Consider the following 18,152-nt stretch of genomic DNA (forward strand, 5'->3'; position numbering starts at 1 on the left):
TTTTGGCATATACATTTCTTATTGATTATTGGAAATGATCTACATTATTGTTAAGAGTAGTTTTAATATTTACTGTTTGTTCTTATAAGATATCTGTTGGGTATATGCCCTTTTGGGCTCAGGATCTCACTGAAACTTCATTATGTGCACTTATTACTTGCATTTGTCTAGTAATTATGACCAGTTTTGGTTTCAGTCTTCTGAAACCAAATATAGGATTGATATTTAAAAGTTCTGGAGTTAAAAAAATTTTAACTTCTACAAAGATAATATTCATTTTCATAGTACTTTAAAAATATAAATGAGGGCGCCTGGGTGGCTCAGTTGGTTAAGCGACTGCCTTCGGCTCAGGTCATGATCCTGGAGTCCTGGGATCTAGTCCCGCATCGGGCTCCCTGCTCGGCAGGGAGTCTGCTTCTCCCTCTGACCCTCCCCCGTCTCATGCTCTCTCTCTCATTCTCTCTGTCTCAAATAAATAAATAAAATCTTTAAAAAATTAAAAAATAAATAAAAATATAAATGAAACACATATTGGTTAGAATATAAAATGATGTTCCAACTGCTACAAATAGGAAACTAAAGATACTATACAGATTAGGTAGGAAAAACAAATCAGCTAAAGCATTTGTTTTTCAAAGGATAAAGAACCCCTAATTTTAATTTGTCCTCAAAAGATCATTACTGCTTATTGGAAATATAATGAAAATAGACTGTATAATTAAGAATGATATAATTTTGATAGTTGCTTTACTTTCTGGAGAATTTTTTTTAAGATTTTATTTATTTGGGAGAGAGAATGAGAGAGAGAGAGAGAGAGCATGAGTGAGGGGAGGGGCAAAGGGAGAGGGAGCAGCAGACTCCCCGCTGAGCAGGGAGCCCAATGTGGGGCTTGATCCCAGGACCCCAGGATCACGACCCAAGCCGAAGGCAGATGCTTAACCAACTGAGCCACTCAGGCGCCCCGCAAGAGGAGAATTTTTTTTAAAAAGACTTAATATTCAGCCATTTACACTTACAATACCAGAAAAGCCAGTCACAAACCACAATACCACTTCCCCTTCTTATTTTATTTATAGATTTCAGACGGTATTTGTTTATGCTCTACACATACAAAAAATGTGAGGCAACAGCATTCCCATGTAGTTCTCTTTAGAATTTTAACTTAATAGATATAAAAATATGAGTCTTATGTGGTTAACTCTGTTATCAATAAATATTTTCAACTGAAATTCTCAATGTAAAATTAAGTAAAAAAAATTTTTTTAATTTATTTGAGAGAGAGAGCGAGAGAGCGTGAGCAGGTGGAGGGCAGAGGGAGAGAGGGAGAAGCAGACTCCCCGCTGAGTGGGGTGCCTGACATGGCACTTGATCCCAGGACCTGACCGGAAGGCAGGCGCTTAGCCAACTGAGCCACCCAGGCGCCCATAAAATTAAGTAAAATTTAACTGCATTGAATTTTGCAATCTGTTAGCCAAACTTAAAAAAAAAAAAAACTCAATGGGAAAGAAAGACAGTAAAATGAAACCAACTCTACATTTTTCATTTTGTGTTGTCTTTAGTGCAATTAAGCACAACTTTAAAAAAATAAAATGAAATATTTTACATCTTTATTCAAGTGTTCACTTTCTACATTTTTCATTTTGTGTTGTCTTTAATGAAATTAAGCACAACTTTAAAAAAATGAAATATTTTGCATCTTTATTCAAGTGTTCGCTTTCATTATTTTCCTATTTTCAACCATAAAATATTTGAAATATTCCGTACACACTTTTTTTTTTCTCACAGAAGAACAGAAACAGGCTCTTTTAAGAATCTTGTCTTAATACACAGAAATCAAGATAGTTTTCCAACTTCTTGCTTAGAGCATTAGTGGATTTTAATTGTAGTCCTTAAAATTAAAATAGGTAAGGTAGAGATTTTATTTCTCAGGAGCAGAATTGATAGCAAAATCTGCTATATTGTGAATTCACATTTTTTTTTCACCCTTTATTAACCCTCTTGAATGCAGGCCCAGTAGCTCTGTGACATTTGCAGCTGTACTGTGACATCATAAACCCCATCATAAGGGAACCTAGCTACGGACTGGAGGGAGTCTGCTAGGTGCTCATCAAGTGCTGTGTTACAACATTGTGACGTTTTCCCAGTTACAAGTGTCATTATAAGGATTTTTTTTTAATTGCAAAGCCAAGTAAGGCTGTCAGTTGCATCATCTTAACTTCAGATTAACTACTGTCTGTAGTGGGTTTGTCGGTGGATGTGGTGGCATCAGCATAATCTATGTTTCAGGCGTCCTGTAGAAGAGGATTATTCAGGGGATCTGGAAGAAAAGGTAAATTATGTCTACTATGAGTTCATTCTACACCCTTTTAGAGCCTCATAAAAAGAGGTATAAAAATTAAAAAATATAAAATATACCCACTTTATTTTTTTGAGCAGCTGCCTACATGATTGTTAGAGAGTGATTAATATACTCATAGATCTTCCTCTGGCCTTCTCCTTCTCTTCATTTAGGCTTGTTATGCAAACGTTCCCTTCTCTGAGAAGCTTTCCACAACAGGTATATTTTGATGAGCCTCCTTCCACACTACCCCTGCCTTGTAACTCTGATTCCTTACCTTGCTTCATTTTTCTTTTGAGAATTTAACACCAACAAAAATGATGTATTTGTCTTCATCTGTTTTCTGTCTCCTTCTTGAGGAGAGCAGAAACTTTTCTTGTTCATTGCTATGTCCCTACTGTCTAGACTGGCCCACACAGCAGGCTCCTGATAAGTATTTGTTGAGAGAATGAAAGAATGAGTTAATTCATAAGTATGACCAGTTTTTGTGATATTTTTTGCATATTAAGTCTTGAATGAATATTTGATGTTTATAAGAAATGTTTATTTTTTTTTAAGATTTTATTTATTTATTTGAGAGAGAGACTGAGATAGCAACACAGATAGTGAGAAAGAGCACGAGCGGGGAGGAGGGGGAGAAGCAGGCTCCCTGCTAAGCAGGGAGCCTGACATGGGGCTCGATCCCAGGACCCTGGGGTCACGACCCGAGTCGAAGGCAGACGCCTAACCAACTGAGCTACCTAGGAGCCCCAGAAATATTTCTTTATTTCTGCCTGCAGTATGCGTATTTTTGTTTGTGTCCCTATACTAGCGTCTTTTAGGAAAAACTATTCTCTTCTTTTTCCAGAGCTGCTTTAGAATTCTATTTCCACATTAGGAATAAAGTAATTATAATACTCTTAATAGATTGCTCTTTCTTAGTATTTCTCAGATCTTTGTTTTCTAGCTCTAAAGCATCAGTCACATAATTCTCCTTGCTTATTAACGTTTCCACCTAGTTACCCTACCATTGCTTTCAATCTAGCCTACCTAAAACTGAATCTGCCACCTTACACAAAACAAAAAGATGCTTCTTTCTTTACCCACTTTTGACTTTGGAGCCTCCACGCATGTTCTTGAATCATTGCCAGTGTTCCTTCTATGCCATGTGTGTACGGTACCCTCCTTCAAGGATGCCGTAGATTCCGTTGTGGCCCATGTGCTCAGTATAATAATATAATAATACTGAGATGCTAAAGGTAGGGAGCCTCATGAATTTTTTTTTTTTTTTAATGAGTAACAGTGAAGTTCATCTTGTTAATTCTACCAATACAGTGATGGGCTTTAATACTAGTCACCAGCTTTGGCAAAACCAGTGAGAATAGAATGTCTGGATATAGGATGTCTCTCTATATAAGGGTTTTTGTTTTGTTTTTTAAGGATACATCTGAATTCTCTAGAGTATGTAATTTTTTTTTTATATTTTTTTTATTTATTTGACAGAGACACAGCGAGAGGGGGAACACAAGCAGGGGGAGTGGGAGAGGGAGAAGCAGCCTCTCCGTGGAGCAGGGAGCCCGATGTGGGGCTCGATCCCAGGACCCTGGGATCATGACCTGAGCTGAAGGCAGACGCTTAACGACTGAGCCACCCAGGCGCCCCTAGAGTATGTGATTTATGCAGGTTCTCAGCCTGTCTTTCCACAGTTTAACAAAAGAGTTGTCTCACGAGCTTTTGCACTGCCCAGAGTTTGGACATAGAGAAGTTTCACTGTAGTTATAGAATTCCTACAACTTATCTCCAGAATGCTGGAAGTACAGTTTTGTCTTAGTGGCTCCAGCTCCTTTTCCACAGCAGGTATTCTTGACACTAAGCCATTTTGATAGAGTGATTATTTAATAATTTAAAATCCTGAAAATTATACTTGAAAGGTAATTAAGGCAACTTAAAGCATGATTTGTATTTATCAAAACCTCACAGATCTTTTTTTTTTTTTTAAGATTTTATTTATTTGAGAGAGAGCACATGAGGGGGGAGGGTCAGAGCCCGCCGAGCAGGGAGCCCGATGCGGGACTTGATCCCGGGACTCCAGGATCATGACCCGAGCTGAAGGCAGTTGCTTAACCAACTGAGCCACCCAGGCGCCCAAAACCTCACAGATCTTTCTTGAGTTGTTCAGTTCTTCAGAATATCTAATGTCTTTCAAACTGGGGTACTTCCGCACAGAAGATGAATGTGGGCACTATCCACCATCCCAATCCACAGGTCCAGTCTGTAATACCGGGAGTGCTCTTGGGTATAATTCATATTACATTTCACTCAGTCTCTGACTCACGAGCTCTCTGTCAGGGTTTTGGATGTGGTGTTTCTGGCTGTGCTGCAGTGCTGTGGTTGAAATCACAGCCTGCTTCAATGATCCGTTCTTCACGCTGTGAGCCGGGGCCTGAGGGCTACATTCGGATAGAGCAGCAGTTTTCAAAATGTGGTGTGCAGGACCCTAGGGGAGACTCTGAGGAGACTTTCAGGAGGTTTGGGAGGACTAACTGTTTTCATAATAATGCTAAGATTTATTTTCCTTTTTCACTGTAATGATATTTACACTGATGGTTAAAAACAGAAGAGGGTGGGAGTGAAGCTGTTGGTGCCTTAGCATGAATCAAGTCAGTGGCATCAGACTATACTAGTAATGATTGGATTCTACACTGCCATTCACTTGCAGTTAAAAAAAAAAAAAAGTTTCATTTAAAATACCCCGATGAAGCGGTGAATATTACCAATTGTATCAAACCTTGGCCCTTGAGTACATGTTGTTTTCATATTCTGTGTTATGAAATTGGTATGTTTACTGAAAGCATTTCTGCTGTGTAGTAAAGTGTTCTTGAAGAAAAACACTTGTGTAATTGTTTGAGTGGTGAAATGAACTAGCTGGGTTTTTTTCCATAGGACATCAGTTTTCTATAAAGGATAGCCAATAGCCAAACTATGGCTATTCAAACTTGAGTGTTTGGAAAACATTTTCTTAAAAGCAAATGAAGTAAGCTTGTCACATCAAGGAAAACAATTGACAGTGTTTATTGTCTATGATAAAATTCAAGCTTTTAGAGAGTTTTTTAATTTTGGAAATCCTGTACCTGCCATTGTGAGCTTGATAGCTTTTCAGTATTTATAGTATTCTGATGAGATTGATGTTGATTTTAATGAATGAGGTTTTCTGATAAAGTATCATGAACTATGTCAGCATTTGGGAGATCTGCTTTTAATTCAGTGAGCCAATATTTTCCAAATAACTACTGTGTGATGTTACAGAATCATGCATGGGATCCATTCAAAGTGCAGGACTGGTCAATGGATTTTAATATAACATACGGTTTCAGATTCCACATTGCAACTGATCTTTATGAAACAACCACATGTTGAGTTTGGGTGTAGTAACAAAGAATAATATCCATGTTTTTTGGAAAGAGCTATTGTAATAGTCTTCATTTGCCAATGATGTATCCGTGTGAGGTCCAGATTTCCTTCACGTTATCGACTAAAATATTGCAACATATTCACTGTACAAGTAGGTATGAGAATTTAGCTGATTTCGATTAAACCAGACATTAAAAGAATTTATAAAAAAGTAAAACATTGATACTCTGGTCACTAATTTTTTTGTTCTGGAAAATGTAATTATTTTTAATAAAATGCTATTTATGTTAGCATGTAGTGGAATTATTTTTAAGGTATAAAAATTTTTCAGTTTTAATTTCTAATATGGTAAATATTGATACATATAACCAGGTATGCTGGAGCTGGCTTGTGAGAGCCAATTGCCTGCATCTTTTTCCAACTTTGTGTTCAGTGTCTGTTGGTAACTTGAAATCTGCCATAGTTAGAGTGTCACATTACAGAAATCAGCAAACATTTCAAATCAAGATTCTCCTTTCCCCAACACTGATTGTTAAATCTTTACGGCATCCGACTGGATATAAATCACATAAACAAGAGCTCTTTGAGTCATCAGTAATTTTTAAGAGCGTAAAGGTGTCCTGAGAGACTAAAAAGTTTGAGAATTATTTGTGTGGCAGAAGGAGTACCTTTTGGTAATTGGTCCACAAAGAGGTGGATTCCTTTTTATTATTCACACAGATTTATCTTTTGTGCTGCTTTGTCATTTCTTTTTTTTTTTTTTAAGATTTTATTTATTTATTTGAGACAGAGAGAATAAGATACAGAGAGCATGAGAGGGAGGAGGGTCAGAGGGAGAAGCAGACTCCCTGCCGAGCAGGGAGCCCGATGCGGGACTCGATCCCGGGACTCCAGGATCATGACCTGAGCCAAAGGCAGTCGCTTAACCAACTGAGCCACCCAGGCGCCCCTGCTTTGTCATTTCTAGAATAAATCCTTCCATTGTTTTTTGTTGTTGTTGTTTTTGGGGTTTTTTAAACTTCTGGTTGTTAAATGTCTTTTACCATGGTGTAATCTTTTTCTTTCCCCTAAAATCTAAGGTAGACAATAATACTCCAGGGGCAGGTGGGCTGAACTTGCCCCTTGGGCTATATATGTTGGGTGTCTCTGCCCTTTTCTGTCTATTATGCAGGCCTAGCTCAAGCTGTGGCTTCTACACAAAGCCTGCACTTATTGTTCAGACTCATTCTGATCTTTCTGTTCTGTACTCCCATGACTTTCATGGCCTGTACAATGGAGCAATTCGTTCTATAATGCTTGATGCACTATTGTTTCTTAGGTGTTAGTTTTATCAATTTTACTTTTTATCCTAGTGCACCTAGTACATGCTCATCACACAGGTTCTCTTGTATGGATGAAAGATTTTTACTTTTGGATTACCAAAGAAGCTTGCTTTCTAAGGAAATGATCTTATAAGTAAATCTTATAATTATTTGTTATAAGCCCAGTTTTTAATAATTTTTTAAAGTATAAGTAGATTGGAAATCATGGTGTTTCTTAAAGTGAGGCTCTATACAGAGGCTTCCTTCAAAGTTTGTTTTAGAGCTTGTGGTTCTACTACCATTCATGGTAGAAACTGGTAGCTTATTTTACTTATTTCATTTCCAAAGTCTTTGACTCTTGAGTAAGTCATAATGAATAGTGAGTGAAACAGTAAAATGAAGCAAGGTTTCTAAGATTACACTGGGCAACCTATAGGATTGCGTTGTTGACTAATTAGTAAACTTGGCAGGTTTTGAATCCAGGGGGTCGAAGTACTGTGTTTTGCTGGTAGGGATCTCTGTTGAAAGCGCTCAGGGGTACTGGGAGATGGTTGTACTTTGTACAAGCTAAGGGATGGTTTTGGCCCTTTCTTGAGATGCTGGAGGTAGCGGGGAGGAAAGCTGTAAGAGGGACATCCCAGATCTAAAGCATGCATTTTCTCTGGATTAGACACATTAAGGGCATGAGAAGTCCTTGGAATTCCTCTGGCCTGTGCCTTTTTTGTGATTATGGGGGCATAAAAGTAACTGTGATTTTCATTAGTATAAAAGACAAGGCATTAGCTTGCATCTGGAGTAATACCAGAATATCCTATTTTGAACGTTTCATTTATTAAAAAATAATTCACCATATTTAAGTTCTCTCTCCAATTTCTCTCAGGAAGTTGGAGAGGGTAGTTTATACTCTGGCCTAAATAAGGATTCACTGTTAATAGTCGTGAGGTCGTAGTGAGGTAGTTTAACTGCTTTAGAACTTTGTGCTTGGAGCATTCTTAGCCATCGAAGCATGGGAACCGAAAGTGAGGAGCATGGGTTCTTTAATATCTATCACATCAGAGAATGACTGTTCCAGGACAGTAACCACCTCCTAATGGTAAGTAGCCCAGTGTGCCTGTCATTTCTTAGAAGCAGGAGAAAGAAAGGAAAAAATGGCCCATCGTAATAGTGAATGGTATTTCTTTTACAAAACAAAACAGAAAATGAGCCAGCCTTAATCCTCAGTGGTGATCATTTTTGCAGGTTTCTGTAGCTGGATCAGGCACCGGAAGAGGCTCCCCCACTGTAACTCTAGTACAGTTACCTTCGGGCCAGACTGTACATGTCCAGGGAGTAATTCAGACACCACAGCCATCGGTTATTCAGTCACCACAGATACAGACTGTTCAGGTCAGCTGCCTTCCTGGGTGATTTGTTCTTGACTTTCTTCAGGGTTGTTTTTTTTTTTCCTTTTATTAATTTATCATCTTTTCCTTTGCTTAGGTCTTTTTATTAGAAATTTGGAGGAATTTCCTTTTCCCATGTGAAGTGCATTGTGCCCTGCTAGATATATAGATTTGACTGGAGAGTTGCAGTTTTGTTGTTAGCTCTTAATGTACAGGATGAGTAATTGCCAGATGAGTAATTCTTTGAGTCGTTGCTCTGTGCTCAGACTCAGATTTATTTACCTAAGCTCTCCAGTGGTGCTTAAAAATATTTTGAGGATTCTTTGAAGATGTCTGATAAACACAGCATATAAAGATTACTGTTTTTATAAATACATTAGTAAGTAGTGGAAGTTTATTTTTAATTCAATATCTGTAACTTGTAGAAAACATAGGGTATTATTGTTACCTTGGTATTATGCTTCTACATCACCAGCCTCTCGCAGATAAAACCTTGGTTTTTGTAGACATGATTATTATGGTTGTGATCCAGAGATATGTTTTTAAATTTATTATTATCAGAGTTGATCACAAATCCTTAACATTTCTTGAAGCTAAAACATTTTTTTTGCATCAATAGATGTAAATTAAGTATGAATTTTTTAAAGTTTTTATTTTAATTCCAGTTAGTTAACACACAGTGTAATATTAGTTTCAGGTGTACAATATAATGATTCAGCACTCCATACAGTACTTGGTGCTCATCACAGCAAGTGCACTCCTTCATCCCCATCACCTATGTCACCCATCTCCCCACCTACCTCCCCTCTGGTAACCATCAGTTGTTCTCCATAGTTAAGAGTCTCTTTCTTGGTTGGTCTCTCTCTATTTTTTTTCCCCTTTGCTTGTTTTGTTTCATAAATTCTACATGAGTGAAATCATGTGGTATTTGTCTTTCTCTGACTGGCGTATTTAGCTTACCATTATTATACTCCCTAGCTCTATCCATGTAGTTGCAAATGGCAAGGTTTCATTCTTTTTATGATTGAGTAATATTCCATTGTCTGTATGGACCACATCTTTATCCATTCATCTCTCGATGGACACTTGGGCTGCTTCCACAATTTGGCTCTTGTAATAATGCTGCTATAAACATAAGGGTTCGTAGATCCCTTTAACTAGTGTTTTTATATTCTTTGGGTAAATATCGAGTAGTATGATTGCTGGATTGTAGGGTAATTCTATTTTCCAGTTTTTGAGGAACCTCCACACTGTTTTCCAGAGTGACCACACTAGTTTGCATTCCCACCAACAGAGCACCAGGGTTCCTTTTTCTCCACATTCTCACAAACATTTATTGTTTTGTCTGTTGTTGATTTTAGCCATTCTGATAGGCGTAAGAATGCGTTTTTCAAAGCATACTTTTCTTGGTTATTGAATTTATTTCTGTTCCTTTTTTAGGTCAGTTATTATCCTTTACATGTTGAAATTATTTGAACATAGTTGATGACAAAAAGATTGGTGAGGAAAACACGGGTGTGCACATGTAATCAGTCTTGTCCCTTGTATATTTGGCTACTGTTTATTGCAGAATAAGGTTGCAACTTGATATTTGAAGTAATAAATCCACATGCATTGAAAGCTTAGTTAACTTTGCTGCACAGGTATCTTTTCCAAAGAGTAAGAATCATTCTTAGCATTGTCTCTTTTTCCCATCATTACCCTTGATTCCAAGAGTTTCTCTTTCTGACCCTAATTATAGAACAAGAAAATCCTTCCATTCTCCTTTTTAATTATGACTTTTATTGGGGTGCAGATATTTCTGCTCTAGATATTTCTGGCTGCTATTGGAAGAAAGTATTATCTTATATTCAGTAGGCTTTTTTGGATTTTGTTAAGTAGGTGATTTAATTATCTTTGTAGACGTAAGTGCCAGTAGATCTTGTCTTAGAATTCCTGCTTGTTGAACAATGGTCGTCACTTAATCTGTCTGCATGAACTTCAGCTTTCACCTTTCTGAAGTGGGTAAAATAGTATCCTACCTCACATAGAGGGTTTGTTATGAGTTTATGAGAGGTGTGTGAAAGCCCAGTGTAAAGTGATAAATGTTTGGTGGTGATATATGATTGTTGATTGCAACATTTTTTCTAAGTTCTATTCATTGGTGGCTGTGCTTATGTGTAGGGTGTCCATGACCAGAAATGCATGGTCTTATGTTTCATTTTAAAATGCATTGCAATATCTAAACTGTGTGTAAGTGAACATTATGTACATCAGTGTGCTTCAAGAAGTATATATTCTTGCTTGCATTGTTGACATTTAAACAAGTTTTTTTTTTATTTTGCCCAAATCAAATTCTCCTGTAATTATAATATTAAGTGAGTTTTATAAACTCGGAACTACCCTAAGCCCTGAATGATAAGGGCATAGTATATTGAGAGCCATCATGTAGAGACTCATTATTTTAGTTTTCAGACTTTCCTTGAAATCCTGTGATTAAAAAAAAAAAAAAAGAAATCCTGTGATTATTATGTGACTCGAAAAATGAAATCATGCTTAAAACTCTGATCTTTCTTTTAAGGAGAAATTCCTTATTTTGACCTTCAAGACTTAACCAGCATCAATCCCCACCCTACTTCTTGTCCTATAAATCCTAACTTTAATCAGGCTTGGTTACTTGTTTGCTTCTTTGAACCTATCTAATGTCTAGTTTGAAGACCCAGCTCAAGTCAGCTGAGGTATTGTGAAGAGGGTAGTGAGGTTGAGATGCTTTTTTCTGCCTCTGTCACTAGCTCACTCAATCCCCGCTGGATTTCTAAGAGTAGGTTTAGAGTAGGGATCTTAAGTCTTAGGTATCTTACATGTGGGTAGTCCTTTCCTGTGAAGCTTCACCTGCCATGCCAACCACTTTCATTTGCCTTTCTGTGGTATTTATTATCCGAACCATTCCTGCCACACATACCTGCTCTGCAGCTGAAGTGTGGGTGTCTTGGCCCCCTCTGCTAAGCCAGGTGTGAGCTGCAGTAGTGCAGGTGCAGTGTGTTCTGCTGCTGGGCACTTTCCCAGCACCTGGCTTCATGCTGCACACCTAGACCCTTAAGCACCGTTTTTTGAATGAAGGAGATCATATATTTTATGATGCATTTCAGAAACTCTTGTATTGTAGGTAGCAACAATTGCAGAGACAGATGAGTCTGCAGAATCAGAAGGTGTAATTGATTCTCATAAACGTAGAGAAATCCTTTCACGAAGACCCTCTTATAGGTAAGTTATTTAAGTTTCCTACTGTAATGATACCTTTTCCAAAAAGAGAGAATGATTATGTATCAAACCAGTTCTTCCATTATAGCTTTTCTGTCTTAAATCTCATTCATATATCTTGATTGTTTCTGTTGTCAAATTATGTTTTAGAAAAATACTGAATGAACTTTCCTCTGATGTGCCTGGTGTTCCCAAGATTGAAGAAGAAAAACCAGAGGAAGAAGGAACGCCACCTAACATCGCTACCATGGCAGTACCGACTAGCATATATCAGACTAGCACGGGGCAATACAGTATGTATGCTGCAATTCGCTATGATACAGTGCTAGCTTTAAGTCTTCTCTAGTTACATTGAAGCAACTTGGGTTTGGCATTCAATTGTTCCATTTTAAAATGCATCGCAATATCTAAACTGTGTGTATCATAGAATGAAAAGTACATGTTAAAGAAGTGAGAGATTTGTACTGACAGCTGTCACATACTTTTGAAAAGTGAAAATATTTTACTGAACATAGAAGAAAAATTTTGGGTAAAAATAAAGGGAGGCTTTGCCTATTTATATGTTTATATTCATGTCTGGTAAAAATTTAAAACTTACTGTTTTTGTTGTCTTTATAAGATGCATGCAAACATAAGATATAAATGTCTGTATTTCATTCTTGTTGGCTTTTGTTACCAACAATTACATATTATGCTTACTAATCTGAAAGAGGTACATAATGTTTCCTAAATTATGTTTTAAATGTAATTATGTTTTCACTACTCTTTGTTAATTTGTGCTGCAGCTTTTTCTAGAAGAGAATGGAAAAATGATTTATTTTTTAAAGCTACAGCAATTGGACAGATCATTTTATTTGAAATTTTAAACATCAAAAGCTGTAAATAAACAGATACGTTCACATTTAGTCTTGTGCATTTTAATGGCCTGTTAATCCTGTGCTTTTTACTCTAATTAAAGCACTGATTTTTTTTCTCAAATCAAGTACATTTGATATACATAAAAATGCTTTAGTAAAAAACAAGAGCTAGGAAGAAAAGCAAAAAGGGGGAAGAAAAGCCAGAAAAAGGACAAAAAAGATTTAAAAAAAAAACTACTTAGATAATGGAATATGTGTGGTATTAGATACTAAGTTGGTTTAAATATGATGGTAAGATTTTAGATATGTTTTCTGTTTTCCCTTATTTAAAAAGTAGTAATACCTAGAAAAACTCTCAAGTCTTTAAGATATGGCTGTTAAAGCAAAGGATACTCTTCAATGTATGGGAAGATCTTATATAGTTGTTAGTTTTTTAGAGTTTTTTATTTTGGTGGTGGTAGATTTGCAGTATTAAACGAATTCTCATTTGGCAATTCTGGCTCTTCAGGTAGCTCCTACCATGATACCTAGCAGAACTGGGGTATAATTTGTCCACAGCCTCTATGGGGTGCTGAGTGGGCATGTCCCAAAGTCAATGTTAGCAAAAGGAAACTCCCCACTGTCTCTGTAAAGAGTTAGATCTTGAGGTTTTGCTGTAATTTTTTTTTTTTTACTTCTCTGATTTCTATACCTTTCTGTCTGGCCCAGTGGGAATAGATGGTGGGAATTTTAGAGGTGTAAATCAGGGTTTGCCAGCTGGCAGGCCTCTGCACGGCAGCACGGAGGTAGAGGAGTGTGGGCTCCTTGTACTCCCTGGAGTGGCTGGGCAGGGCTTGGAGCTGCTGGAAACTCCTGGTTGTTCAGGTCTGGTCTTAAGCAGTGGGCTGTACACATACTATCATTTTCTATTTGTGGCATAATAGGGAAGAGGTTGGAAATTACTGATGAAATAATGCTAAGACACGTTAAAATTTGGGGGGTGACCTAAGATGCTTTCATCTTAAACATTTCTTTGGCATATCCCAGCACTGCTTAGGAATTTATAGAAGCGGTGATCTCTGTACAAGTGATATGGAAGGGGATGCTGTAGGTTATTTTGCCTAGGTTATTAGTTGAAATTTTGAAATTGTGAAAACACTGGGTTGAGAGAACGTTGAAGCTAGAGGTGATGTGGGGAAGGCTCCGGGTCCTGCCATTCACTAACTGGATCAGATAGAGAAGCTTTATTTTCCCATCTCAGGGTCTTTGAAGTGGGAATAATACTAAAATTGCCAAACTCTGGGGTTAGTGTGAGGACAAAAGGAAATAATAGGGAAAAGTGGTAGAAAACAGACATGCTACTTTTGACACAAAACAGAAATGTAAGGCAGTGTCTCATATGTGAACTTTCCCTCCAGGTAGCAGCAAAGCCTGTATTTCTTGTGCTCTGAGTACATGCACTTGCAGCAGGGGCCTGGCAGGAGACTGACATCACTGTGGGTGCAGGGTGGTGGGAGTAGAGTCAGGAGTTACGGTTGAGAACAGCACATCGAAAGTTTAGAAGTTAGATGTTTATCTGTTTGCCACATTAGAGGTCATGGACTGTCTCTTATTGAGGTTTCTTAATTTAGACCCATACAATATGATCCTGGCAGGTATTAAAAGTTGTGATTATTCTGTATGTGCTCTCTGCAGGTAGAAATTGCCATTTTTATTGCTTCATGAAAAGTGATAACTGCCTTTGCTAAAAATGCATCTCTTAGACGTTTAGTGACGCTTATGTTGATAATTCTTTCTTCTGAGAGGTGAATACTAACATTAAAAGTGTTTAAAAGACATTTACTTTGATTGGAGGGTAAATGTATATTTACACATACACAGGATCCATTTCATTAATCAGATTTCATAGTAGGAATCTTAACAGATATTAATGCTTTAATGTTGTTCCTGGATATCTAAAAAATGAAATAATTACTGGTGTCCTTTGGTTTTTAGACTTTTATCTTACTAGAATTTCTGGAGATTATTCTGGGTTATTTGCATGTATCTGTTTTTGAGACCCTCTCATAACCTTTTACTGTAAAATGTGTTTTTGTAGGTTTAATTCTTTCTTCAACTTTGATTTATGGATGACTTTCCCCTAGGCTTTGCTTTTTTTTTTTTTCCAAAGATTATTATTTTTAATTTAGTATAGTGAGGTAGTTGGAGTTAAAAACAAAAGAACTAAAGGACTGTGTGTGTCAAGGTTGAAGAAATAAAAAAAATGAGCGTACTCAGGCTTTCTCATATACAATCAGTTATATTTTTAATAGTCAAAAATTAGATATTTGACAGAATTTGGCCTTATTTTTTCAACTTATTTTTTAATCACAGAAACTAAGAAGAGAAAGTTAGAATAGTCTACTCCCTGGGAGTAGTAAAAATAACTCTAAACAGAAGGGATTCATTATTGCAACACCAAGAAAGTCAGCTATACTTGCAAAATCTTTACTGGAAGTACAGATCTTAGTGATAGGTTTGCTGTAAGCCAATTAAGTCATTCTCGCCAAAGAAAATTTGTTTTGTCTCAAGAGAATATTTCTGAAAGATAGCAGTTCAGATAATCTCAGAATTAGCAAAGAATGTTACTTGTTGCATAAGACATTTAAGATCTGCATTAAATGGGGATGAATTTCATAAACATAGTAAAAGTAACTAAAGAAATTTAAATGTTTGCAGTTTCCTAATTCATTAAGTTTTCTCTGAAGACAAAGTCTTTTTTTTTTTTTTTTTTGTCCATCACTCTGCTATATCTGACCTCTTCCCTTCCAATTAAGGACTATCACCCAAGATTATTTATTTTCTAAATGTCCCTTGTCTCTTTGCTTGTCCCTACTTTATTTTACTAGGAACCTTGTTAGAATGAGTCTCTGTTAACCCATCTTTATTGGAATTCTTACACACTAAAGGTAAGTGGGTCAATCCAAAATCCACCATTATAAAAAGAGATCTATGTGAACTTTGTGGGCTACTTAAAGAATTCAGAATTCTCAGGAGACTCCTATGAATAAACACCATAAAAGGAATTTGCATGATAGGTGTACACATTCTAAAGTAAATGCAGTTGCATTTATAACTCTTAGTAGTGACTTTGCTTACATTCTCCCAAGGTAACTTTCAAAGCAAACATAGAAGGTATCTGCTTAATGTAAATCTGGCTTTTTAATCTTGGTGTTGCTATTCTTGTTATAGCACGAGGTTATTTTAGTCTCTCTTCAGCTGTATGAACCTCTTGGTTTTTAAGGCACAGGTACTCACAGGTTCTGTTCCGCGCTCACTTTTTTAAATTTAAATTTGAGAATTCACTGGCATAAGGTCTGCTGTTCTTTATAAAGTTAATTCAGTGAAGTTTTATTTATGAATTTTTTTTGTAATTTGGAATAAAGATGGTTTTAAATTATAATTAAACATTTATATGTTTATGTGCTTGAATTAGCTCATATATACAGGGTTAGGATTACAAAGATATTAGTATCAAATGAAAAGTCAGATGAAATCTTAATTTAAATAAATTCTACTCCTTCCCCATTTGGTCATGAACTCTTTTCTTTGTTGTGTTTTTTTTTTTTTTTTTAGTTTTCCACCCTTATCTTTCTCTTCTTTCTTTATTGATCATACAAAACTTTAAAATACTGCTTTTTTAATTAAAACAAATTTTTTGCCAAAATTCTCTAATTTTCATCCCACACATAATATTTTCTTATTTCTATGATATTAATAGCTCTGGGAGAGGAGTACTCAATGGCAATGAGTAGAAGTAACAGATTTTTTAAATACAGTTTTGTGAACTAGGAATTTTTAAAGAATTTATTGCCTAGACTAGTTGATATGTCATCCTAGTTACTGTGGTGTATGGTAAGTTGGGGATGGAGAAACCATACTTGGGTTAATATTGATTCGGAAGTAAATACCATGACTATATAAGGATGTATATAGAGACATTTGTGTAACCACTGAAACCAACTTAGTAGAAAAATACTTAGTAAATTAGTGATTTACACTCTATCTAGACAAACTCTTAATGTAAGGTCAGTATGTCCAAAATTCAACTTGTGGGTATAGAGTGACCTACTTAGTTATGGGGATAGCTTACCTGAGACTTGAGAGGGAAAAAAAAAGCTAACTCCCAGAACAACTAGGACAATAGAGCCTAACCTCTACCCACCATTATTATGAGCAGTAACATACTAGCAGGCTTGAATCTATTAATAATGGGTGTTGAAGTAGAATTTAATTGATTATATAATCTAGCTGTTCAATTTTAATTCAATTTAGATTATTTTATCAAACTAATGTTATTAAGGATTACTTAAAAGAGGAAAATCAGTATGTATATAATCTAAAATAAAAACACTTTTACTTGTGTTTGAGTCCCAATCAGTCTTCATAGACCAGTGTGGACTCTTCATGGTGATCAGCAGTGAGGCCCTAGGTATAAGCTTTTATGCCTCAGTTGCATGTGTCAGTCTAAGAAATCATTAATAAAGCCTAGGTCCCCAAAGTAAAATTGGTAGGAAATACAAAGGTATTTTATCTTCATTGGCTACTAATGGCCTTCATATGGGCCAATCATTTTATTTAAAAATGATTAGCCAGATATGATATCTGGGATTTGTTTTTGAAATACTCCAGACCAAAAAAAAATAAAGGCTGGGGATGTATGGGCAAGGAAAATAGGTGACACAAAATTCTTTCTACTTTTATGTTTGCTAGCAAATGTCCATAAGTTTAAAAAAAATAAGTAAAAAGTTACGTAAACAAAAGTAAAAGAAAAATTAAGTGATTAAATTCATTCAGTTAATTTCATCTTAATTTTTCCCACTATTTAATTTATCTTGATATGTGTTTACTGAAAACACATATTTTGCTATCCTTGAATATTTTGTAACCTGAAAATTTCCTCCTCAAATCTTGAATACTCACACACACACACACACACACACAAGACCTAATTCTAGTATCCTGAAGCATTGGGAAATCTTGTTTATTGTCAAATGAGAGGTAATATTTTGAATGGGAAGGTCCTCTGTCATTTGATAATGCCAAAATCAAAAGTGCCTTTGGTATAAAAAATAAAAGCGAGGTTAAAGTACAACACTTATCAGTAGAAATGTTTTCCCCTAGAGCTAGCTTGTGTGTGTGTGTTTAGCTTTTGTTTTCCACTAATTATATAATGACTTGACCAGAAAATAAAATGATGAGAGGAACAGATTCTTTATATATCAGCTTTTCACAGTGTGTGTGAAAGCAAAGAAGTTTGGTTGGAACTATAAGGAAACATTATTGAAAAAAATAAAGGGTGGAAAAAAAGTAAGGGTCTTTGTTATCTACCTATTTCATGTTCTTACCCTAGGCAGCAACTACTCTCACATTAGATTTTTTACCAGTCCCAAAGCTTGTTAATTGTATTGGCATTGAAAATTAAGTTCTGTAATTAGAATTTGAAGCCGTATTTTATTTAACTCTTCTAGATTCACAAGTGGCTTAAGTTGTTTATGATGTAGTCTGTCTTGAGGAAATGATAGCCATTCATTCATCATTTATTGAGTGCCTACTACATGCTAGGCTTTGTGCTTCTTCCATATTGTGGTTACACTGCCTGTGTCTGCTTCGAAAGCACTATTTC

At 36.2% G+C, this 18,152-nt stretch overlaps 1 protein-coding gene across 17 annotated transcripts in view; it reads left to right on the forward strand.

Annotated features, from left to right (window-relative positions):
• The window catches only part of CREM (cAMP responsive element modulator), a 68,352-nt gene that overhangs the window by 31,140 nt on the left and 19,060 nt on the right, over positions 1-18,152 (forward strand). For 13 of the 17 annotated variants that reach the window (XM_081820877.1, XM_081820880.1, XM_081820873.1 and 10 more), the window contains 3 exons: positions 8,269-8,415; positions 11,557-11,654; positions 11,802-11,944. In XM_081820877.1, the coding sequence (XP_081677003.1) occupies positions 8,269-8,415; positions 11,557-11,654; positions 11,802-11,944 (388 nt within the window). Of the gene's footprint in view, positions 1-2,172; positions 2,330-8,268; positions 8,416-11,556; positions 11,655-11,801; positions 11,945-18,152 lie in introns of those variants that run through there. The other 4 variants (XM_081820883.1, XM_081820884.1, XM_081820887.1 and 1 more) reach the window with 2 other exon arrangements.

This window comes from Leptonychotes weddellii, chromosome 5 (genome assembly GCF_054177405.1).
Source record: "Leptonychotes weddellii isolate Sample4059 chromosome 5, ASM5417740v2, whole genome shotgun sequence".
Taxonomy (NCBI): domain Eukaryota; kingdom Metazoa; phylum Chordata; class Mammalia; order Carnivora; family Phocidae; genus Leptonychotes; species Leptonychotes weddellii.